We start from the raw sequence: 25,762 nt of genomic DNA, 5'->3' as shown, positions 1-25,762 counted from the left end.
TGGCTACATGCTGTGTATCCGAAGCTCATTCACTTCACCCAGTCAGCAGCTTTCAGTGCTTTGTGACTAGAAAATAATGCCCGATGTCAGTCGAAGAGAATTCAACTGATCGATGGTTCATGGTTTTCCAGCCGCCAGTTGGAATTACAAGAGGTATAACAAGTCTGACCTAATCAGGAAAGCATTCCGCGCTTATGGCGCGCTTACTGCGCATGCCCAAGAGGGTTTTTAGGTTGGCTGCGATGAGTCATACCGAAATTTAATCGATAGACCTACGTAAATGGTTTCGCGTTCGATTCGCGATCCCGCATATCTATAATTTATTTGTGTTGAGTTCCCTGATGTCGTTGTGGCAACACCAGTAGGTGCCTCCGCGGGAATCGAACCCGGGACCCCTTGGTTACAATGTGACAGGAAGGCCCTCTTTGGAAAAATGGATATTACGTACCGGCTTCTTATCAGGACCATGACAGACAATAAAATATTTCATAAAAAGAAAAATAGTCATCGCGGGTTATTTTCAGAGAGGAGAAGTTGAATTTACCACTTCGGTATTTCAATAGTTCTTTTCTGCTTTCATTTCAAAATCTTGATTTTTCTTAAAATTTCTAAGCGTCTATAGCCCCATTAGCTCCTCCTGCGTACTCTAGTATATATGTGTGTGTGTTTTATTTTATTTTTGTTATTTAGCGTCACTTTTCTGCCATTCTGGCTGATTGCGACGATGAGGATAATGGATGGTGTGGTGAATTAAAGGGCACTCACAAGGGTCGTCCATGGCTGGGATTCGATCAAGCTTATTGTACAGGGAATTGAATAAGCTTTCCAGTGATATATAACAAGCCTACCTTTGGATAAAAATATAATTTTGTCACGTGACCTTGACTTTTTACCTTGAATATCTCAAAACATGTCATCACCAAAAATCGTAAAAAAAATATATTTGGTCCCTCATGCCATTCTCTAAAACATATCAAAAAATCATTCTGGGACTGCCATGGGATCAGAAGATACAAAATAATATGTGTAACTATGTGACTGATAAAAGCCCCATTACATGAACTATGAAGAGTCAAATGTCCCTTAACACTCCCTACAAAATGTGAAGGAGTTATCCTGGGTATAATTGGTCATGAAAGAAATAGGTTAGGCACAGGGAGATCCCTAGCCGTGTGTGTCAAGCGCAGGTCCGGCATATTGTTGACCGCCATATTGAATTCAACGCAAAAATTTCAAAGGAAAGGGGGTGATGTGATATATCAAATGAGGCTAGAATTTCACGAGAAATGAAGTGACGAAGGATTCTCCAACGTATCGTAGGCCAGCAAAAGGTTATACACATATCTTTCCCTTACGATATATGCACATTATAATGTTGTCAATGTTCATGTGAGCACACTCGTTGACGTCTCTCACACTCGCATAGAACATTTGACAATGTAGCAAATGCAACATCTTCGCAAGCAGCAACTACGCCTTCTCTCAGATAGTCAATATCAGGGACTTTTAGTGCATGCACCATTCTCTTCAAATGTTTCTGAAGGTAAGAGTCGTCCTAAGATGTTAGATCTGGGGAATGTGCAGGCCTTTTAATAGATCCCCGTGTGCCCATCAATCTACCTAGAAAATTACCATGAAGAAATTGCAAAAATGTCCACATAGTGTGGTCACACTCTGTCCTGTTTCAAAACTCTCGAAAAGTGCCATATCCCGTAAGCAAGGGTGAAAAAACCTGTTCACTTAACAAATCCAAGAAGCCCTCACCATTTAAGGTTCCGTTGTTGAATATGGACCAACCATTTCCGTTCGCCATACATTATACTACATAATTAGCTTACCAGCAACAACCATTCGAAGGTATTGCATATTATTTTTATTAACTTCACCGTGAACATAAAAATTAGCCTCGTCACTGAAGAATTTTTCATTCCAAACGAAGTGTCACGTAATTGTTTGAGATATTTTCCCAATATTCTTCACTATTCAACTATTTCGTGAATGTAGCTGATTAAAATCATATGCAATGGTGCGTATACTTCTTTCTCTCCCAAGATGTTAGCGTGATCTCGATGAGTTCCTAACACGTTAGGAGCATTCCAATGCTTTGTTTTTAACACCTCGAAAAGGAGAAAATGGTTACAAGCATGCAGTAATAAATTTTTGCTGGTTAAATATATGTTGGATAAACCTTCGTCACTTCATTTCTCGTGAAATTCTAGCCTCATTTGATATATCACATCACCCCCTTTCCTTTGAAATTTTTGCGTTGAATTCAATATGGCGGTCAACAATATGCCGGATCTGTGCTTGACACACACGGCTAGGGATCTCCCTGTGCCTAACCTATTTCTTCCATGACCAATTATACCCAGGATAACTCCTTCACATTTTGTAGGGGGTGTTAAGGGACATTTGACTCTTCATAGTTCATGTAATGGGGCTTTTATCAGTCACATAGTTACACATATTATTTTGTATCTTCTGATCCCATGGCAGTCCCAGAATGATTTTTTGGTATGTTTTAGAGTATGGTATGAGGGACCAAATATATTTTTTTCACGATTTTTGGTGATGACATGTTTTGAGATATTCAAGGTCAAAAGCCAAGGTCACGTGACAAAATTATATTTTTATCCAAAGGTAGGCTTGTTATATATCACTGGAAAGCTTATTTAATTCCCTGTACAATAAGCTTTATTTGAGTTTCTTAGGTAAAATAGGGGCGGAGTTACAGCAGATTTAGTATAGCTAAGCGGGCTCAAAAAAGGCAATTTCTGCAAACTTTGACCTTAAATAATTTAACAATTACAAGACGCACGAGACTAGAAATTTTCGTAACTACTAAGTTCTATGCATAGTTTCAACTCCCCAAATTTCATGAAAATCGGAGATGGTCAGGTTAAAAATTGCACATATCTGTGTTGATTTGGCATGGAATGACTCTCAATATTTCTGAAATAATAGAATACAACAAGAATGCAACACACAACAGCTGCTCCGTTACCATGGTAATGAAGTCCCTTTCGGAATAGAGAAAATTTGCTGCAACATCCAAAATAGGTAGATTAGGGACGATAAAATATCGTTGAATAATAATCATTGGACTGTCAGTAAGAAATAGATATTTTGGATATAATCTGGATGATTGTAACACTGTCACATCATAGTTTGCTCAAAACTTGAAAATTCTCAAAATGTAATTTCAAGACTTTTTTTTTCTAGCCTGACATCTAATTTGTATCTGGAGGCGATTTATTAGGCAACTTCCGAATCATTGGTATGTAGCATCTTGTAATAAAATGTAATGAAGCTCTTTGTATTTATTTCCCAGAAAACAAGTTCTCCCCGCTGGTTAGTGAGAAGTGAAAAATTTTCAAGGATGTTAACCAAAGGAAGAACTATAGTTCATAAAATCAAAAGGTGGACTGAGGCTCGCGAGGGAATCGAAGACATGGTCTCTCTAGTGGTGTTCCCTGTATGCTTCGTGATATTCAACATCACGTACTGGTACATGTGCCTAGCGTGGAGGAAGGAGATGGTCAACCAAATGGAAAATGACGTCATCGGACCACGTGGCGGTGATGATTTACTTTGAATGTGGTACTGACTTTGTCACCAAGTGTGTTAGCCCACTAATACAGTACTTCTGTACTGAATGCTTAGGAATATGTTCAAGGAACAAAATAGGTCTTTACGGCGAAATTTGGGATGTAGTGATAAGTTTAGTAACAGTATCATACATCGGAGACACATTTCTAAAATTTTACACAAGAAACAACTTACGGAAATGACTTTCTCCAATGTTTACAACGTTCGTCGAGGTATTTTCTTTCATCGTGGAATATATTTGACCGGGAAATCATGTACTTTTCAAGAGAAATATCTCACCGACACACAATTGACATTGCTTTCATTTCCTTGCCCTACGACAACCGGATGCTGCGTATGTTTGATGACGTAAGCCCCTGTCAGTGTTTCAACCCCCCCTTTTTTTTACTATGCTTGCCTAACGTAACCAAACCTAACCTAACCTTATCGGAAATGGTTCATGGGGCTATCCGTGTATGGTTCGTGGTGGCTATCCGTCAGCTACCCATGCATAATGTATAATTTCCACCGATGACGAACACGATAGTAGGTATTTTTCGGTGCAGAAGGTTGAAACACTGCATACCCACAACGTGAGTCAAGATGTGCCCGCCATATTGTGTATTCCGGAAGCGAAGAAAGGAATACATTAAAAATAAACCACTCAGAATGTGAAAAATTGCGTTTGTTTTCGTGTAAAAAGCATAATGGCACGTTGAACTATGTTCTACAATACACAATTGGTAAGTACGAACCATGCGAAACACAAAATATCCGATTTTAATGTGTCTCCGATCTATGAACTAGTACCATAAGTTTTACTCTACCTTCCTCCTATAATTATGATGTATTTTTACTCTTTCGAGAAGAAACAGACCGAAAAGTATAAATAGAATGGTGGATAGGAACAAAACACGCCTAGAATACAGTGGAACCACTAGCTACGCAGCATTTTATTTCCAGGTGGGTTGGAATTGCAAATATGTTTTTAACCTTTGTTGTTAAATTTGATCAAAGACAAACATTTCCACTTTAGTTTTTACCGAGATCCTGACTACTTCATTTTAAAATTTTGCCCCATCAGCTCCCGTCTGCATACGCCAGTGATTGGAACAATAGAACAAAGGACAAACCTTGGAAACGAAAGAAAAATACAAATTAGCAGTGTACATTGCTCGACCTAAAACTTAATAAGGCAGGAGCAGTGGCGGCGATTAGGTTGCAAAACGTGGGAGCAAGTTGCCAAAACTTCATGGGCAAGGACAGAGGACAGTTTACTTTCCCTTGGTAGATACGGTTTAGCATAGTGCGGAGGAAAGAATTGCAAAAGATGGGGGTAGGGATTGCCCTCCCTAATTGCCGTTACTAGGCAGGAGAATCATTATGAACGGTCGGCACGGCTCGTCACACTTTGGAGACGAGACTGAATGCTTCCCTGAAAATTAAAACAGCTCGGAATGCTTCCCCGAAAATTAAAACCGCTCAATGGCGTTCGTGCGCATGAAGACGAGAGAAAAGGTTGCGTATTTACGATTGCATTTAGAAGTGCGCTTTCTGTACAAAATTGTATATATCCAGTCTACAAACGCCTTGCATTTGTGTATTGCATTCATAAGATAGAAACTCTAAGTCGACAGATTAACAACCATACGCCACTGCATCTTGAACCTTTATAGGCGTGTTTCACCCACGTCACAAACTGTTGCATTGTGGCTTCAAGCAGCCATGATTGTGGCCAGTTCTTGTAAGCATACGGAATTTAAGCGAGCAGGCGGGAGATACTAACACAGGCATTCGTGATGTAAATCAAACGTGCAGCTGGTGCAGATGTAACGAACGCTACGTGGTGGATATTTCCTTGTAAGCGACAAATAAAATTGGCCGCAAACATGGCGGGTGTGCGCATCCTGACGTCACATGAAACTCATCTATAGAACTCACTAAATCTACAAAATACCACTGCATACTATTGCATATTGCGTACTAAATCACAATGAAAGGTCAAATGGGGCGATTTCTGTTTAACAGCAAACTATACGAGTGTAGGTTAGGTTATTGTTTACAGAAAGACATGTGCCAGGATGTATATTTATTTTCCATGTAATGTTCCACTACAACCAAATAACGTTGTGCATATGTAAGTTAATAAGCATATAAATTAGTACACAGAGTTATTTATAACTTAAATTGTATTTAACATTCAATATACTCTGTATTGTTATTTTTTGAGTTGTGCAATGTTACGGACATTCTTCATTTTACTTATTTTCTGCTAAATTACTTTAAAAAGTAACTGAGCCACATTTAGCTATTATTATTATTGTTATTATTTGCTTCAATGTTCACTAATACTTTTTACTTTATCAACTTTACATCTACTTAGCCAATTAAGTAATAACGAACTGCGTTTAATTGTAAGTCAACAGTTTTGTGTAAAGAAACCTTAATGCAGTTAGCATTTTGTTTTCTGTTGCAGTATGACGGTCTGTCTCTCCCATTTCAGCACAGTGTATTCTACAGTGTGTAACGTAAGTCTAGAATCATTGGGCCTGTGCTGTTCTGATTATATTCTTGGACAACCAAACAATGTGTTCTAAACATTTTTTTCAGACTTGTTTAAAACACATTTTGATATTTTATGTTTGATAGTTTGTGGATATTTGTGTGGTTTGTAACATTCTATTTTAATTCATTTCGTGTTACTTTGTTTATTTTGCACAAAAATCTGTTGAGTTGCTGAAAATATATAATCAGTTAACAAAGAAACATATCGTGATAAGTACCCGTGGGCCTGTTTAAAACGCTTGGGTATGTTTTTTTACAAGGGTTTTTAAAAAATTAAACACTATTGTTCCTCACTTAATACATGCACACAGTTGTTAATGTTATATTTTGTTGCATTCACGAAAAAATGTCGTATTCCGAAAACCAGAGTAGCTACCACGTGGATAGAGTAGGGTCTGGCAACTGTGCATTACTTGAAGCTTCTTGAACAGCTTACATGCGAGATTTAACTTTTAAGATTAACAAAAATAAGCATTTTAAGAAGTTAGTCTTGCGTTTACTTTATAACTAGGAACATAGTCCTTCCTTGAATTATTAAGAGATTCCTTATTAATCATTATTCTTAGAAAATAAGTCTTCTTGGCATTATGTTTTAAACGTTATATTTGTTTAAAACATGTTTTTTTCGGATCTGGTTTAAAACACTGTTTAAAACGTTTAAAACATATTTAGAAAAAAACTGTTTGTTTTGTTTCTTTCGAAAAAACACAATTTTGCCAACCCTGGGTTTAAAGCTCTTGACAATTTGTTCAATTTGTTTTAGTGACTGTTAGTACCCTGGATGTGTTCCACAAAAGACCCAATTTTTGCAGGCTTTACGCTGACTGCAGGTCCCCGCCATTATCTTATAACTTGTAGATCAGCATGGTCTTGTTCCATACTGTGTAAGAATTTCGTGCATGAACACAGACTTGCACCCAACAAAGCGAGGCAACATGTTTTTTTACCAGTAGTTTGAATCCCATACTCTCGGCCATTTGTAAACAAACACTGTCACTCCAACGTCCAGGGCAGAAAACAAATACAGACTTGTGAAACGTAATTCTTCAATCAAAATAATTACTACATTGCTTTATGACCCTGTCCCACGTTTCTCTGGAGCAAGGTCAGAGAAGTGGGGAAAATCGAGTGAGCAAAGCAAAGCAGTACACGCTGCTAGGAAGGCTATAGGTATTTTCTACTCTTACGGCGGGCGCTCTATATACTGGCAAGGGAAGTCGGGAGCGGGGAATACGCACCAGACCAACTAGACAACAGCGGTGACGTCGAGAGTTACGACGCGGCGGGAGGAAGTACTACGAGCACCTCGTTCTACAGGCTGCTGTATTTCTTATCGCGCTGAATTGGTCGCTTCCCCGCTTTCCACTTCCATTGCCAGCATATAGAGCGCCCGCCGTAAGACTGGAAAAGAGCTTTAGTAACTGCAGTCTCTCACTCCCCCCCCCTCACACTGTTCTTTGTCTCACGTGTTCCTTGGTGGAACCTCATGCCATGGCTCGTGGAACAGCTTCATTGCAAACGCACGTCTCCCGAACCTGCCTCCCGTGACGTCACGTTTCCCAGTTGCTTGAAATTTGCGATTTTGACCAGAAGGGAAAGCGGGCGCCTCCAAGCGGAGGATATACGAACTTCTTGCAGGCGCTCTTTTAAAAACGCACCAGTTTGCTGCTTGAGATCAATGTCTGCCTATTACCTTTGTGGTGGAGCCGTCATGCGTCACTACTTGGGCAGAGACTAGTTTTCGTTCGCTGCTCTGGGCCACCCCGATGGCGCAGTGGTAGTGTCGTCGCCTTGTAATCAAGGGGTCCCGGGTTCGGTACCCGGTAGAGGCACATAGTGGTTCGGATCCCACTTTAAACTGTAGGTTCAGTCCCGATTAGCCTTCTGTGCTAAAGTGGACTTAAAACAACAATTCAATCAATCAATCGTTCGCCCGCTCCAGAGATAATTGAGACAGAGTGTAGTATCATTATGTTAGAACAAAAAGCTTTCTGAACAAAGAAAATAAATGAATATTTGTTACTTCAGCATTAGAATGTAGTCAGGAAATGTTATTACCAAATAGCTATCTTTTGTCAATTGAATGTGCTTTAATTCTAAGACAGTGTTAGGTGCAACCATATCATCTATATTTTTTAATGTTAAGTAACGTGGATTATGCATACACATTTACCAATATTGGCTACCATATCTCGTATGCATTTCCCATAGCAAGCTGTTTCTTTTGGAGCAGTAGCCAATCCAGTAGAAGAAATTGAACACCACGAAACTTAGAGGAAACACGACTAGAGATATCAGGTCCAGGCGTCCATGTTTTAAGTTGTGTATCCTGTCCAGGAAGAAGAGTTTGTTCCTGAGGGATATCCCCTTCCCGAAACAAGGTTTGTGCGGAGGGGGAGAGTCCATTTCCAGGCGATTCATCGGTGCATTATTGTCCTTTGTAACTTCTTCCTTCTTTGGTGTGTTGTCATCTACGCTTTCATCGGTTCTTATATCCATATCGATAGATGTTTGCTAGAAGAAAATGTAAAACGTTACTTTAAAGTACAATAAGACCTCGTTATACCATAAGAACAGATTGGACTACAACATTCAATAAGTCATTAGTGTTTCGAAGAAAGTGAATGATATACAACAATAGTTTGGAACATATGTAATAACAATAGTACCTGAATTCAGCAACTTTGGCTAGAAATCGCAAACGCGGTGTGAGCCAAAAATAAAGAAGTAGAAGAAGGTACTTTAAAGTTCATTAATGTTATTTGTTTCTTAAGTATACAATATAATAGTTAAAATATAAGCAAGGGTGTTGCTAACTTTCGGAAAGTTTATTTCTCGAAGATAAGAATGTATTTACTGCATGTCTTAAGGTTATTTCTAATTGTAGGCTACGAATGTTACAAGCATAAGATCACAGTTTTTTTGTTGTAACGTTTCAGGATACTACACGCTCCCTTCATCAGACATTTATTTTTAGTTTGATTAAAGATACAGTAGAAACAATGGTTACAAATCTTTAAAAAAGAATCAGTTATACAATGGATCTTGTCAATTCTTGGATTACTTTTCAAGAAAAATATAAGAAAAATGTCTTAAGGTGATGCTAAAAGACAACTTTGACAGAAACAAGAGTAGAACAAGAGTAGCAAGCCTGCCAATCATAATTCTAATGTCCACGGTTCAATCCAAGGGACTCGCAATATTAACTAAAAATTTCTCCATTGTTCTCCTTATGCAGCAGAAGCGAATGTTGGTATAGTACTTTCACCAAAGATCCTTGACCCTTCCCACTTCCCTGACCCTTTTCTTTATCTTACGACTTCGTCAAGTGTTCAGCGTGGTAGTTATGAAAGCAGGGTTCTAGATTCGAAACCTAGCTTAAGTATGACTGTTTTATTTTATTTGTCACTCCCTTCATCAACCTCATTCATTCACAATTCATCTTCATTGTTGTAAAAAACGAGATATTTTCCAAACAGAATTGAAAAACTTGTCTAAAGAATAAAATTTGTCTGTGACAAAATCTGAGACTGTATTCATGTACTCGCCGTTCCTAAGAACAATACAAAACGCACGAGGAATAATTTACTGGCTGCGATTCTAGGCGTCAGAGTCTCGTTAACCTGTAACAATACAGAATAAAGTCAACCATGAGTCGTACATATGTGACAGAGAACCGAGAGTAAAAGTTGTTTTATATATATATATATATATATATATATATATATATATATATATACACACACACACACACTGGTCAAAAAAATTAGGGGAGAAAGCAAGAAATCCCAAAACCAAAGTTGGTAAGTCAAAAGTAGCAATGTATTTTGATTAGGTGAGTGTGTCCTCAACCAGTACAATATATGTCTATTGAGTCATTAGCACAACAGTGTTCTAGGGGTGATTTCTGCAAGGTACTGCACAAAATCAGTTGAACAGCACGGTGATAAGGCAACAGAAATGGACAGATACGCAACAGATCCATACCTCTAATAAGGCGTGTGGTCGCCATGAACTGCTATGACAGCTGCACATCTGTTTTGCATGGAACCAATAAGGTTATCAACGACAGCCTGCGGGATATTCACCCATTCCTCCAGAAGGGCCATTTCCAACTGTTGCAGAGTTGTAGGCGGCGCTGGCCGAGCAGCAATGCGTCTTCCGAGTGTGTCCCACACATGTTCAATGGGATTCAAGTCTGGGGAGGACGCTGGCCATACCATTCGATCGATAACCTCATCCCGTAGCATGGCGTCAACCAGACGTGCTCGGTGAGGTCGGGCATTATCGTCCACAAAAATGAAACGATCACCGATATCTGCAGCCATTGAGACAACATGAGGCCTGAGGATCTCATCCCGGTACCGTAAGGCTGTCAAAGTACCGTTCCGGATAATGTGCAGGGGGGTACGTCGACCAACACTGATCCCTGCCCATACCATTAAGCCACCGCCACCATACTGAGACACTTCGCGCACATGTGCGGGATAATTGCGAGTCCCACGTTCCCTCCAGATGAGAATGCGTCGATTATCTGACTGGAGACTGAAACGCTACTCATCCGAGAAGAGAACTGAACTCCACTCTCCATGTCCCCACTCACGATGTTCCACAGCCCACTGTCTGCGGGCCCTACGGTGTTGGGCATTCAGAGGGACACACGCCATTGATCTTCTTGCATAAAGACCCCTTTCCCGCAGGCGATTTCGTACAGTTTGGCCCGAGACTCTTCGTCCTGTTGCCAAAACAAGGTCGCGTTGCAAGTCAGTTGCAGTTTGCTGCCTATTCCTGCGAGCCGACAATGCTAAGTACCGGTCTTCCCTAACTGTTGTAGACCGTGGGCGACCTTGCCCAGGCCTCCTTCGTACTGTACCTGTCTGTTGAAATCGTGTCCACAACCTGGAAATGACACTGCGTGACACACCAAGGGCTGCAGCCACCTCACGTTGTGTTTGCCCTGCTTCCATCCTCCCAATGGCTCTCCATGCGCTAGATTCCCCTAAATCGTGTTGTTCTGCCATCGTTCCTATTCAACACTACTCAACTGAATCCCACCTGCACTTACGGTCTGCCAGCACCACACAACCGGTGTTCCCAAGTGACCTCGTGATTGCTCCTCATATCACAAATTCTGCCACGTGCCTTATGGTGTCACTAGAGAGCTCTTCATGCTGATGATTCTTCACAGATGAATTGTACCAGGGCCTCCCTCATGGCGCAGTGGTAGCGTCATTGCCTTGTAATCAAGGGGTCCCGGGTTCGATACCCGGTGGAGGCACAAGTGGTTCGGATCCCACTTTAAACTGTAGGTCCAGTCCCGATTAGCCTTACTGCGCATAAAGTGGACTTAAAACACCAAACCAAAGAAATGAATTGTACTGGTTGAGGACACACTCACTTCATCAACATACATTGCTACTTTTGAATTTCCAACTTTGGTTTTGGGATTTCTTGCTTGCTCCCATAATTGTTTTTTACCAGTGTATATATATATATATATATATATATATATATATATATATATATATATATATATATATATACAGGGTGACTGGTAATTAGATGTATTCCCTGAAAGGGGTTAAAGTAGAGACAATTTGCAATAAATTTGACCATGTGATACCCTGTCCGAAAATTAGTAGTTTTCGAGATAATCGAATTTCTTTTGTTTCTTTAAAAAATGACTATTTTCCACATAAAAAGATGAATTGAGAAAAAACTACTCATTGTATGGAACTTATTTCAGCATTTTCTGATAGCTAACAAATAAGTGGTTCGTTGAAAAAAAAAAATCCCAAATAACAATCACATGTAAGTACCGGGTGGGTCTAAACTTACAAGTGATGATAAAAAAATGATAAACTTAGTTTACAAGACACCGATAAACTCGCAAGAAGAACTCAGGGAGAGGATCTTAACAGCTGGTCAACACATCAAGGACACCATCACATCACGAGTTAAGAGACCAAATGTCCGTAAAAACCTGCATGCCTGCATTCGTAACGGAGGTGCTCACTTTGAGCAAGACATATAATGTTCTTTAATTGTTTTGTTCATTGATTCTATTCACATAAAGATGAATGAAGTATTATTTCTTGTACACAAATGTGAATGTTAGCAACATTTGTACCTTGTTGGATAGCAGATGACACAAGGAAGTAATTAAAGTAATTTGTACGCTTCGTGTCATACCATTTTTGTTATTAATACGTTGCCAAGTAAACTAAGAGTGCATTTTTTTATCATCACTTGTAAGTTTAGACCCACCCGGTACTTACATGTGATTGTTATTTGGGAAAAACTTTTTTTTTCAACGAACCACTTATTTGTTAGCTATCAGAAAATGCTGAAATAAGTTCCATACAATGAGCAGTTTTTTCTCAATTCATCTTTTTATGTGGAAAATAGTCATTTTTTAAAGAAACAAAAGAAATTCGATTATCTCGAAAACTACTAATTTTCGGACGGGGTATCATATGGTCAAATTTATTGCAAATTGTCTCTACTTTAACCCCTTTCAGGGAATACATCTAATTACCAGTCACCCTGTATATATATATATATATATATATATATATATATATATATATAACTTATATACATATACATACATGCATACATATATATAAATACTATGTATATGTGTGTCAAGTATTACCTCGAGTAACGATAGTGCAGTACAAGCAGAATAGAAGTTCAAAATTATATTGAAATGTATTTTATTAAGTGAGGAATATTATAATGTAAGTGAATACTTAGACTTTAAATTACAGAAATTTTGTAATTTCATTTATACTTTTTGTCTTTTAATAAAAAAGGAACTGCATATGTATATGGTTTTTATAGAGTAATAAAATTAAAATTCAATTCAAAATGTAAATTAGATTTCCATTGAAAGGAAACGGAAACTTGCTCTCTCCCTTACATAAATATATGTATACAACCGCTTCAGTGTAATAGAAATAATACTATAACAAATACAAATATTAAGAAATTAATGTCAAGTATTAACAAATAATACTATAGGTTAGAACTTTTGTTCCTTAAATTGTTTAACTTTAACGTCTCAATATAATACACGTACAGTCCAGCTCTTTAAAGAGCCACGAATACACTGAAATCTAATGTCAGTTACAAGATATATACCTAATAATTTGCAAAGATTTAAGTAACGGATCAAACAGGAAAGAATGCAATTTATCTTAATATATATTCCGGGCCCACACAAGAAAGGAACATATTCACTTTCTCTTCCACGCGGCTCGGGTTCGAATCCCGGCCTGGGCGTGCTTTGTGAAAGTCCCTTCATCAATATCATCATATCATCATTCATCCTTATGTTCAGAATTAGCCTAAAGTGGCAGAAAAGCGGCGACAAATAACAAAAGAAACAATAAATAAAATAAAAGCTCAATTCTTACAAAGTTAAATGTAAAAATTGTATTGCGGTTAATATAATTACTTTGCTTCTTTGAATTGTTTTAAATCCACAGATAGGCTAATCGGGACTGGGCCTACAATTTAAAGTGGGATCCGAATCACTGTGCCATGTGCCTACACCGGGTATCGAACCCGTGACTCCTTAATTAGAAGGAGACGACGTTACCACTACGCCATCGGCCCAATGTAATTAATGTACATCCAAATTACTAAGATATAAATTTTACTGGTTGTAGTTTGGAAGTGTCTATAAATAATAAATAAATAGTAAGAATTATAACTATTGAAATGGTAGATTACCATCCTTGGAATGCTACAGTATAAGTTGAACCACATCTATTATTTCTGTATATATAATATACGGCCATATCTTCAAGCATAGGTTCATTAATTAAACTGGAAAATACACTTGGCGCGGTGATAAGCGAAAAAGCTATTACAGAAATCTGGAAGAGACCTTCCCGATGGCGCAGTGGTAGCGTTGTTGCCTTGTGATCAAGGTTTCCCGGGTTCGATACTCGGTGGAGGCACATGATGGTTCGGATCACACTTTAAACTGTAGGTCCAGTCCCGATTAGCCTTACTGTGCATAAAGTCGACTTAAAACATCAATCAATACAATACAAAAAATCTGGAAGTTACTTTGTCTTGATATCTAATGAAGACATTCTTCTTTACAAATCTATTAGGGTGAAGGCGCATAAGTCACAAACTGCGATTGTCTTCTGTTGTTGTCACAGAATCACTGCAGAAAATATTATAAGTAAACATTTTTATATGGAGCATGTGTAAAGATTCTAAACAATGATGATTCAACACATATATCTTGTCTGTATTTTTTTTATTGTAAGAATAAAAAAAAAACATTCTGCAGTAAAATGGCTTGTCTTGACATAAATGCTTTTTCTCAAACAGCCTACATAAATCAAGCAATGGATATTTGTTTGCGTCGTATTTACTGAACTACATGATTGAAAATCGTATGCATCTCCAACTCTGATAGCTGTTTACATTGTATGTAAGCAGCGTGAAGGGAAGCTTTCTCTAAGTAACTTCTTAATCGCCAGATGTCAGCATTGGCTTTGTGCGTCTTGCAACATTTGTGGTAGACGCCTTTCAAGGTGAAGTTCGAAGTATAGAGAAGTCAGCGTGTGCGGTTAAATGCGTTCGAGGTAACTTCATAAAATTAAACGTCTTTGTAACTTATTTCAGTGCCTTTTAACGCGATCAGTGTATAGCACACATGTGTATGTGTTTGGTTTTATAATGTGTTTCGTTGACAGTGCCAGTTACGTCATACAGTGCCTATTATGCCACTTTTGTGCAATTGATAATAAGACAACACCGGCTGTTGCATCAATGTTCGACAGTCAGGGTTATAAAATCACAAAGGGAGAGAGGTAAGTAACGTTATTTTTTTATATTTGCTAGATGGTGTTGGCGTATTACCTATGCACTTTATACTTGTATCCAGCCCCCATCCTCAATGACTACAACCTTATGGGTCCATGGGGCTTGAGTCCACCAATAGTTTGTCGTGTTATTGTTATATATTTGTTATCGTGATTCGTGAGGGAGTGCATATTGAAATTAGTATAAACAAACAGACGTTTGTTTTAAATAAGTGGATGCATTGTTGATGTGCACTAATATCATGATACATGGGTTTATGATGTTTTTTTGGGGCAAGAATTTACAATACCGGAGCCTTCTGTAATTCCTATGCTACTGCTTATACTCACGAAATAATTAGTCGCGATGATTTATCTGAGGTTAACATGTTGGGCTGAAGTGTAGAAAATGTTCATTAACGTGTAGAAGTTGTAAAATAAGCTTTTCTATTCTCGCAATGATTCTCCATATACAAGTATGGGAACCATATTTGTTGATATGAACAATTGACGTTCGTAATTAGTTACGCTGTCTACAGCGTTGCCACGCTGTTGATTTCATACTTGGAGAGCATGGATCGTGTAAGAATGACGGAAGAGAACAGTAAAAAAGTTGTTGATTACAGGTAAGTTTCGCAACAATGCATCGATCGTAAAATTGCAGGATACGAAAATGGAGTTTTCGATTAAGAACGTTTGCCGTTAAAGTGCTACGAAAATAAGATTTTTTTATCGGTTCGTTATCACAATTAGCGCAAAGCCATTCACGGATAGCCCCACTGACCATTCTCGGTAAGGTAAGGTAAGGTTAGGTTAGGCAAACAGTTAAAATTTGGGGTCGTAAAACCATGCACGGGTAGCCCCAAAAACCATTGACGGATAGCCCCACGAACCATTCACGGTAAGGTTAGGTTAGGCAAGCATAGTTAAAATTTGGGGTCGTAGTAATGTCAGGAATGTATTTTTGTTTTTTAAGTATTGGAAACAAAGTCTTCCGTTAATAATGAGCAATCGTGCATGTCTGTCCCGATCACGGACCACTCAATCTCGCTTATTTTCCAATTTCTACACGTGACCCCCAAATTTTAACTACAAATTCGTTATTAGGAGGCCTCACTTAGTGAGTATGCGAAATATTACAATAATCGGGGAGGTGTCCGGAATTGTAAATTCGCTCCATTTTTTGTTTACTTATAACTCAAGTGTTTGAGACCAGCCATGAACTTTTCGGACTCGAGCAACAACTATACAAGGTGCTGGTTAGTGGTTACCTTCTGTACATTCACGAGAAACTGAATGATTTATAAATATTGTGCCTCATATGAACGTCTGTCATAGTTTTTAGCTCGCGGAGATGCGTTGTGACCGAAAAATTAAGTGATTGGTAACACTTCCGTATAGGGGAAACGGATTTTTTCATTTTTACAGAAGAAACTACTTACGGAAATCACTTTCTGTATCATCGATCAAGTTCCTCAATGTGTTTTCTTGCGCCGTGTAATATTTTTTAGCGTTAAATCTTATTGTTTTCTATAAAAATATCTCTCCGACACGCAATTCCTGTTGCTTCCATTTGCTTCTGTACGTCAAGGATGTTCCGTGTGATGACGTAACCCCCTGTCAGTGTTTCCAACGACGCATTTTTTTCGCAATATTTTTAATTTTTCGAAAATTAGAACTATGTTAGCCTAACCTAACCTTACCGGAAATGGTTTGTGGGGCTAACGAATTATTACCATAATTTCAAATCCGGCCACGAAATTAGGTACTTTTCGGTGAAGAAGGTTGAAACACTACAAACACACTCCAAATCGACAAAACACTGCCACAACGCGCGATGACCCAGTACGCTATCGCCATATTGCGTGTTACAGAACCAAGAAAATTGAGAACAGTAAGTACTCGTAAATTTAAGAAATATACATTATTACCGTTAGAAATGTGAAGAAATTACACCTGAAGAAATGTTCCGCAATGCAGAATTGTACATTTCCAATGTAAAAAAGTGCGAAATAAATGATTTCTAGGTGTTTCATCTATACGGAAGTAGTACCAAGTGATTTTATGCGGTATCAGTTATGACGTTATTTTTCGCCTACGCACATGGTTTGTGCGTGTAGAACGAAATTTGCTTTTGAAAACATCATGCGGGATATAAACGTACGCTGGTCATATTTGTGCTAAATATTTTGCTTATTTGTGGTTTCCGCATCTGGAATTACATTTCAGATTTCAGGCTTAAAACATATGCCACTTGATAGATTTTACCCCTGCAAACACTTAACGGAAAGTGCATATTTTCAAGGTATACGTGTGATTTTGTTACATAGATTTCCTTGCATATTGGTAATTTTACATTGTTAGGTTAGGGGAGAATTCACACCGAAGAGACACGCGACATGCGTCACTTAGAAGCGAACCCTCAATGCAAACTTTCGAACGGAAGAGACACGGCAAGATACACGTGTCGCATGTCCCTTACGTGTCTCTTGGACTGTGCCGTTTTCTCAATACCGTGCATCGTCCATCGTGTTGCCTCAGTTTGTTGTTCGCGTATGCGCAGTAGTATCGATATGTACAATGTTTTAAAATTTAAACACAGCGTTCTTTTCGCTTTATCAAGTTTTTTGATACAGTTATTGGCTGTAATTTGCCTTCAAAATCGTGTAAAGAGGCTGTGTTTTCGCCAATTACGACGTTGACGGTTTTTATTTGAAAAATACAGCATATGGAGGCATTTTAGTCGAAAATAGATCAGTGAACATGGTAAAGTACTCTAGTGCATTGTTTCTCAACTGCCGGGCCGCGACCTTATACCGTGCCCTCGTATCAACTATACTGAGTCGCGAAATGTTATGCTGAAACTGGTTGACAACTATCATAATCCCAATATCATATTTGAGTTGTAAGTTTTCGATTTTTAATTCCATTGAATGCACAAATATACTTATCAGGACTTGACCTACAGTTTAAAGCGGGACCCGCGCCATTATGTACCTCCACAGGTTATCGAACCCGGTATCACTTAATTACGAGGAGACGACGTTACCACGTCGTCATTCATATTATTATATTTGTCAACAATCCTACATATAATAAAACTACGTATTATTACTCTTTATGATTATGCTACAAATCAATATTCAATTTCGTAGGTGCATGTTAATTCATGCACAAAATCTTAAATACTGTAAAGATTTACAAGGAAAATTCTTGGGTTAAGGGCATTGACTTAAAAAAATACCGTGACATGGTTTCACGAAGGTTCATTGACTTGCTCTATTTTACTTCGCTTTTTCTGCCACGTTTGGGTAATTTGCGAAGATGGGGATGAGTCATAATCTGGTGAAATTGATGAATGGACACTCACAAACGCCCATGCCGAGGCTAGGATTCGAACCCGGAACCCCTGACGTCGTAGCGCTATGAGCTAACCAGGCCGGCTAACGAAGGTTGAGAACCATTTCTTTAGTGTTTAGGTATTTCGCTTTATTCAGGCTGGAAAGTCTATCGTATACAGTTTGATGTCAGTGCATATTATATCTGTTTTCTCATGCACAACTTGCCTTTCCCGAGTTTCAACAACTTGCACAAATTTTACAATGTGATTTAGACGTAACAATGTCGCTTGTTACTTTCTTTCGGGTGAGTAATAAACTGATTAATGCAGTTATATCGGTACCATCATGCGAACTGAGCAAAGAAACAAGTGTCGCTTGCCACGTGTCTCTTCGGTGTGAATTCTCCCTAGGAGTGTTGGGTTTGATTTTGATAGTAATCTGAGTTTTTTTGTTAGGTTAAGAATATTAGTTTGATGCCTGTAGTACATTTACGTTATTCTTCGAATTTTTGCGTGTCTTGTACGTGTAGATTGAAATTTGCGTTTAAGAAAAGTGGTGACATTTTGGGGCTAAATATCTTGCTTATTTGTAGTTTCCTCATCTTGAAATAAATTTCAGGCTTTGTAAAACATGGAAATCTGTAGATTATAAAAGAGAAAGTCGCAATTTTTGGAGGGTGTACGGTCGTTCACCGTTCCTCTGCGCAAGATGATGATAGAAATCTCATTCACAAAACATCAAATTACGGTAACCGTTTCGAATGTTTAGTGATTTTCGCAAGTTTATAGGGGTATTAGAAGTACTTTAATACTAGAAGTAATTGTGGAAGGGCCTCTTTGATGGTGCAGTGGTAGCGTCGTCGCCTTGTAATCAAGGGATCCCGGGTTGAGGCACATTGTGATTCGGATCCCACTTTAAACTGGAGGTCCAGTCACGATTAGCCTTACTGTGCATAAAATGGACTTAAAACACCAAATCAACCAACCAAACCAAATAATTGTGGGAGTAATTAACACGATTAAAAGCTTCACTACGTATAAGTGAAAATTATGAAAGGTAGTTTGGTTTCAGGAACTCGGACACGAGTTTTTTTTTACTAATTTTCATGCGAGACTTGAAGGGGATTTCGTACTCGAGACTAGATATTACGTGATCAGGTGTTTATGAACGTATATGTTTATATTCTATTATAAACTATTCGTTTTGTTTTTAACTCCCGGAGATGTATTCAAGTGTAGTAATGATTTTTTTGTGGTACTCTTTAATACGTCATTTTCATCGTTGCCAACTCCCTGCAATATGGACTAATTGTGTGGAATTAAGTATTATGAAACTTTTTTGTAGTGTTTGTATGATAAGTTGTATAATATAAGTTGGGTATTTACAGCATGAATTTCGAAATAGTCAATTTGTAGTGAGGCGATTTCAAATAACGAAACTATACTCCCTGTATGAAGAAGCAACATTTAGTTTTAAATTCAAATGGAAATATTTGTTTTAAATGTCACTATTAATTGTATTTTATGGGATGGATAAAATCATCTCTGGCAGGGATTAAAATTTATTTCGTCAAAGATGCTTAGGTCATTTTGGAGCATCTATGACACCCCTCCCCCGTTAATTCGTGCCCTCGTTATAGTCCACTTTTCGCCCATCTGTGTCCAATGTGTACAAAGCTGGTAAAATACCATGTACATCCTAACCACCCTGTTTCCCACATGTACACCACACCACCTCGAATACATGTTATTCGTCACCAGTCCATTAGCTGGGCGTGACCCACTGTCCCTTTCCCTGAGGCAATGACCGCAGAACTTTCCCCTCCTCCCACTTTCCCTCAGTATTGCTCGGAGTGTCAGAGTGTTCAGGTTATAGTTAATTAGTGCATTCTACAATAGTTGTGCTTCGTCTGGGTGGAACTCATTCATTGTATTCGGTTTTCGGAAGTTGCTTCATATGGAAGTGTCAAGCAGAGAGCACAACATGTGCGCTAATAAGGGCACAGCTCAACATGGAAGGTAAACGAAGGAAGATTTCTTACATGACTCTAGATGACAGCAGTGGCGTAGCGTGATTGTATGAAAGGTGTAAGACTTCCTTAGATAAACCTGACCTAAATATTGGATAAAGAAAACCCGAAGATATTTTAACTGAATAGAATATATTTGAATCTAAGTCATGTATGGGCATACTCAATTTCAAACACAAAATGCACACACTCTATGTTAACAATAATAGCATATGTATTACTTAATGAAAATTCTCATTTATACTCCTCAATCACGTCGTCGTAGAATCGGGAGTTTCTGGTCAATGTCTTTGGCAGCTCCTTTTCCCAAGTCAGATTTTCTTGTCTGAGTCTGTGTGCTGCGTTGAAATGTATGAATCCTCTTCAGTGCAGAAAACGACCTTTCCACCGACGAGCTTGAGGCAGAAACAGTGAGGAACAATTTGTTAGTTTGTACACTTGTTCAACAGCTTCATTCAAATGGGTAGTACGCAAGTACTCATGAAGTTCAAACACACTCTTTACTCGATATTCGGCTTCAGAAAAAATTACCTGTAGCTCAACTTTCAACTGGTAGCAAGCAATTGACAAATTTCGCATACAGCTTAGTTAAGTACATAAACTCTTCTTCTGGAAAGGTCATGTCATATTTTTATTCTTACTATTCTTTTTCTTTCACTAAAACAACATTTGTGGGAAATTCGTAGGATACAATTTGCAAATGCAAATGCATTCGAGAATATTACTCATTATCATGGTTACGATATTTGTGCACATTTTGAAAAGCATATCAAGCAACTTAGTGAAAGGAAAAGGTAAAAAAAAATCTGTAAATATAACGCTTAAGTACGAGGGTCACTATTTATATTTTGAGCCTAACAACGAAAAAACAGGAATTTGGCATTGAAAACTGCTTTATTGTTTTTCGAAGTATTCTCCTTTATGGTCAATACACTTTTGCATTCGTTCGAACCATTTGTCAAAGCAGTTTTTCCAATCTTCTTGAGACACCTCCATGATATGGTTTTTGAACGTATCAACGGCGTCTTCCGCCGACGAAAATCGTTGTCCACGCAATTTATTCTTGACATTCGGAAACAAGAAGAAGTCATTGGGTGCCAAATCAGGACTGTACGGCGGATGACCCATCAATTCGATTTTTTGACTGTTCATTGTCACGGTATCTAGTGACATGTGAAACGCAGTTCGATATAAATTATTTTTGTATATATTGATTCATTTTATGCACAAACATGAAAGTGTGAGGTTTGATTTATTTTGTGAATAAACTTGTATCCGAGCCAGACGCCGGGAGTTGGGGACGAGTTTTTCTTGAGTGACAGCCGCCGCCTAGAACATGACATATTTGCACCAACGCGGAGATAAGGAAAGATTATTTTCGCCGCTACCGGGCTCGAGTCGCAGCAGGCGTTCGAACCCATGTTCACGGATGACCAGGAGAACCAGCTGGAGCCCGACTCTGCAAGGATCCAGGACGCGTCGCTGACCGCGCCTTTCAAGACAATGGACAGAGGTCATTTCCATCCCCTGAGAAAGCGAAGCCAAGCCACTAGAGCGTCCTGTTCAACGGAAGAATTCGAATCTCTTATATATAGGCAGTACTATGATTCCAGACACAGTTTTTACCCGGATTTCACAGAGAGAGCATCTCCGCGCTACACTCTCGCGTGATCATTGCTTTGTGTCCGTGAACTTTGTTTCCTTACGTACTGTGAGCAACTTGCGGATAGGGAGTTACCAGTGTGCGCCTTATTTTGGTGAAGATTACGCGGTGATTTGTTTTTGCCAAGCGTGGACTACATAAGGATGGAGGGCTAAAGAAGATAGAGAAGGGGGGCGTCGCTTCCCTGACGCCTGCAACGACGCCGAAGCCAGTCAGACGACGCCAAAACCAAACACTGCCCAAAGCCCGAAGGACGCTTTCAGATCGACGTCCCAACCAAAGCCCGAAGGACGTTTCCAGATCGACGTTCCAACCGAAGCTAGTTACCAGAGAAAGAGAGGGAAGGATGATACCAGAACGACGCCCAAACGAAGCCCGGCACCAGAGAGAGATGATTGCAGATCGACGTCCAATTGATGCCCGACACTAGAGATATTCCGAACCGGCGCGTGACCACGTACACCCGACGCTAGTGACAAGAGGAACGCCCGAAGTACTGAGGAGGTGCAAGTACACCATGTCGTCGCAATTATTCCTCGTCGCGATCGACCTCGGAGGACAATTTCGCCACAAAGGAACCGTGTGCAAGTCCCGCGTCCAGGAGAGATGAATAACCACGCCATGTAGCAGAGTCTGGTTCAGTATACTTCAGAGGGTCTCATGTACATGTAAACGTGCGTCGTTAGTATCAACACCGTACAGTTAACGCCGAAGTCTCACTTATTCGCAAAGTTACTCTGGAAACCCCGAATCTCACCCCCGCGTCTGATAATTTTTGGTATTGTTATAAAAAAGGGTAATTTCATGTTCAGATGTTCTAATTTAATTGTCTGCATTCAGCGTTAGAAGCTCCATTTCATTTCTTTAATATTTAGTGTAAATTGTCAAAGTGTGCTCCATTTTTTGTGTAACCGACCGCCCCGTCGCGCCATTTAATTTGTCAATACTTGGCTGATGAGTCCTTTTTAATTGTGGAAAGCGTAGTTGTTTTTATTGCAAGGTCGTGTGCGTGAAATCGTATTATTTGTTGCATAGTGGTTTTTGATGTAAATTTTGCTCGCGCCGACGATTGATTAGTGTATTTCCGGCAGCTGGAGCCAATTAAGTTTTTGCATCACTATGTAATTGAGTAGTTGTTCTCATTGGACGAGAGAGGCTTGTGTGTAATACCCCCGTCCGAGAAACTTGTAATGTCGTGCTTACGACTCGATGCACACGTTCATTCGAACGAAAGATTTAACCACGCCGACCCAATTGTCTTAGTTAACCGCTTTCCGAGGGCTGGCACTTAAGTTAATTTAAAAGAGCACGGGAGCTGGCAGACAAATGCCCTAAATTCACATAAAGGCTTAGAAATTAAAAGGAATGATATGTTAATGAGATCCATGATTTGTATCCATACTTCACATGTAAAAATACCTCTGTGTGTGAAAGAGAGATAGAGTGAATGTTGTGAGAGTGAGGAGGCTTTGTAAACAGTTGTTGATTGCAATATTATTTTGTTGTTACAATATATATTCACTTTTTACCGTTCGTCAGTGTTGTTATTTGACGTTTTTTCAGGTACCAGATATTATGCTATTAGTGTTTTATGATTGTTCGAATCTACATATCAAAGGTAAACAAAACAGTGTAACTTTTCAAGGTATTAATCTCCGCCTCGCAATAGTATGACAATAAACGACCGTCTCAGTACCGAACTTGATAACTGGACCGTGAGTCACGACCGGTTTCCCGTACACATAACGACGTTTGGCCCCGTGCCGGGGTATGATTGACACGTCATTTCGGGGACCGTGAGTGCACTCGTTACATTTTGGCGCCGCGAACATGGGACGGCAACTTTTGTCATGTCTTTCCAGGAAAGCCAGGTTGCGAGAGCGGTAGAAATTTCATTGTTGTATACGTCATGCATAAAATTCTTGTGTTAGGTTCCTGATGATTTGTGTGTTTTTCGTTTTGTATTTCGAGGGTTATTTTGATGTATTTGTCGTAGGTTCACGTGTAAGGACACGTTATTGGGCGTAATTGGTAACAATAGGGCAGATATTTTTTTCGGCGAAAGCAGCAAGGGCAGCTGCATAGGGCATTTTTTATGTACTTTTTGTGTACTTTTTTGGTTTTTGGCGTAATTTATGGCATCAGGCTTAGTTGCGGGATAAGGGGTTCCCGACGGACCTCCTTTTTCTTTTTATGTATCGATTTGTAATTCACATTTTTGTGTGAGCTCGCGTAAGTTTGCGTAACTGTTCCAAAGTGCGACAGAAGATTGAGCAGATAATTTAGCGAAAGGCCTCCATGAGATTAAGAAATCGCCGTATAGACTGTTTGAACAAGAGTGACGTCAAGATGATTTGCGAGGCTTGTGGACAGGAATTTTCTGACTCCAAAGTCGACAGCGAGGGAGATTCCGGACCGGTTTGTCTCCAGTGCAAGAGCCAGTTGGAAATGGAAAGGGAGGTACCAAGTGCCCAAGGGGGTACATCGTCACGTGCGGACAGCGACCACAGCAAGGAACAAGATGACGTAGGAAGTGGCAGTGTTGCCAACCAATTCCAGATAATCCTCAAGATGCTCCAAGGAATGGAAACCAGGATGAAAGCCAGCATGCAAAGAATGCGGATCAACATCCAAGAAATGGGAACCAAGGTACAAACCACCAGCCAGGAGTTGCAGACCGAGGCGCAGACCAATATCCAGGGGTTGGAAACCAGGATGCAGACCAACGTACGAAGGATGGGAGAACACCTCCAAGGAACAGTTCGCGCCTCCGGAGGAGAAATGACGCAACAACTCCTCCCAACGATCCAAGAATCCGAGGCTCAAATCAAACCCAGGACCGAGGAGACCGACCCTCGCATCATGGATCAAGGAGCCAAGGCGGCAACACTGGCGCAGAGCGTACGTGAACGAGAAGGAGCCTTGCAACACATCGGCCAGCAAAGTGCACAGCTGGAGTTCCTTTGCAATCGGAGCAACGATGCCCCCGAGCGACAAGTGCGGCGAGCAGCGAACCCAACGGAAGGGAATTCCGAGAAAATAAAGGGAATCGAGGAAAAACTACGACAATTGAACGTAGCCGACGTTCCGGGATCACCGCGAGAGCCGACAGCTATGACGTCATCGCAGCCAGCTGAAGTTCCTTCGCCTTCAAGGAGCACGAGTGACGTAAGACCGACTAAATGTGTCAGCCGAGGAAACGAAGTGGAATCGGGACTACATCTTCCATCGCCGCGACCGTTCGAAGCCCAAACTTCAAGCCAGGACGACATACGGCCTGAACCACCGTCGGCGGAGAGAGCTTTGTTTCCGCCCGAATATGAGAAAAACTTCAAGAAGTTCTCCGGGGACGACAGGATATCGCCGTCTGCCCTCGTCGAGGAATTCGAAGCAACAGCCCGGGAGTTAGGACTGGCGGATGGAGAGCGATTGCTTGTACTGAAAGGCTGGGTGCAAGATCGAACACAGAACAAGCTGGATCGGAATGAAAGACACTTTCATTCGTACTCGGCGTTTAGGGAAGCCTTCCTGGCGCACTTTCCGCGCTCTATGCAAGTGAAGGTAAAGATCAAGAAGCTGTTTTTCATGTACGACGGGCCGTATTTTTGCAGAGAAATGCAAAAGGTGGAACTGCTCCGACGAAAAGCGCCAAGAGTGGTTAGCGCCATATAAAAGCACAAGCGAGTCTTTGGTTTAAATTCTGATCAGGATGTGAGGTACATTTATCCTATTTTTGTGTAAATTA

The 25,762-nt window shown here is 39.8% G+C and overlaps 2 protein-coding genes across 2 annotated transcripts in view; one reads left to right on the top strand and one right to left on the bottom strand.

The window, feature by feature from the left end:
- The window catches only part of LOC145999170 (glycine receptor subunit alpha-4-like), a 70,775-nt gene extending 67,180 nt beyond the window's left edge, over positions 1–3,595 (top strand). The window contains exon 8 of the mRNA XM_083136103.1: positions 3,332–3,595. Within this exon, the coding sequence (XP_082992229.1) occupies positions 3,332–3,595 (264 nt within the window). The remainder of the gene's footprint in view (positions 1–3,331) is intronic.
- A 4,586-nt stretch (positions 3,596–8,181) lies between these two features.
- LOC145999169 (glycine receptor subunit alpha-2-like) overlaps positions 8,182–25,762 on the bottom strand; it is a 125,568-nt gene continuing 107,987 nt past the window's right edge. The window contains exon 9 of the mRNA XM_083136102.1: positions 8,182–8,667. Coding sequence (XP_082992228.1) covers positions 8,323–8,667 — 345 coding nt within the window. The 3' untranslated portion in view covers positions 8,182–8,322. The remainder of the gene's footprint in view (positions 8,668–25,762) is intronic.

Source organism: Lepisma saccharinum, chromosome 15, assembly GCF_977018435.1.
Source record: "Lepisma saccharinum chromosome 15, izLepSacc3.1, whole genome shotgun sequence".
Lineage (NCBI taxonomy): Eukaryota > Metazoa > Arthropoda > Insecta > Zygentoma > Lepismatidae > Lepisma > Lepisma saccharinum.
This window is presented reverse-complemented; position numbering and strand designations above follow the sequence as displayed.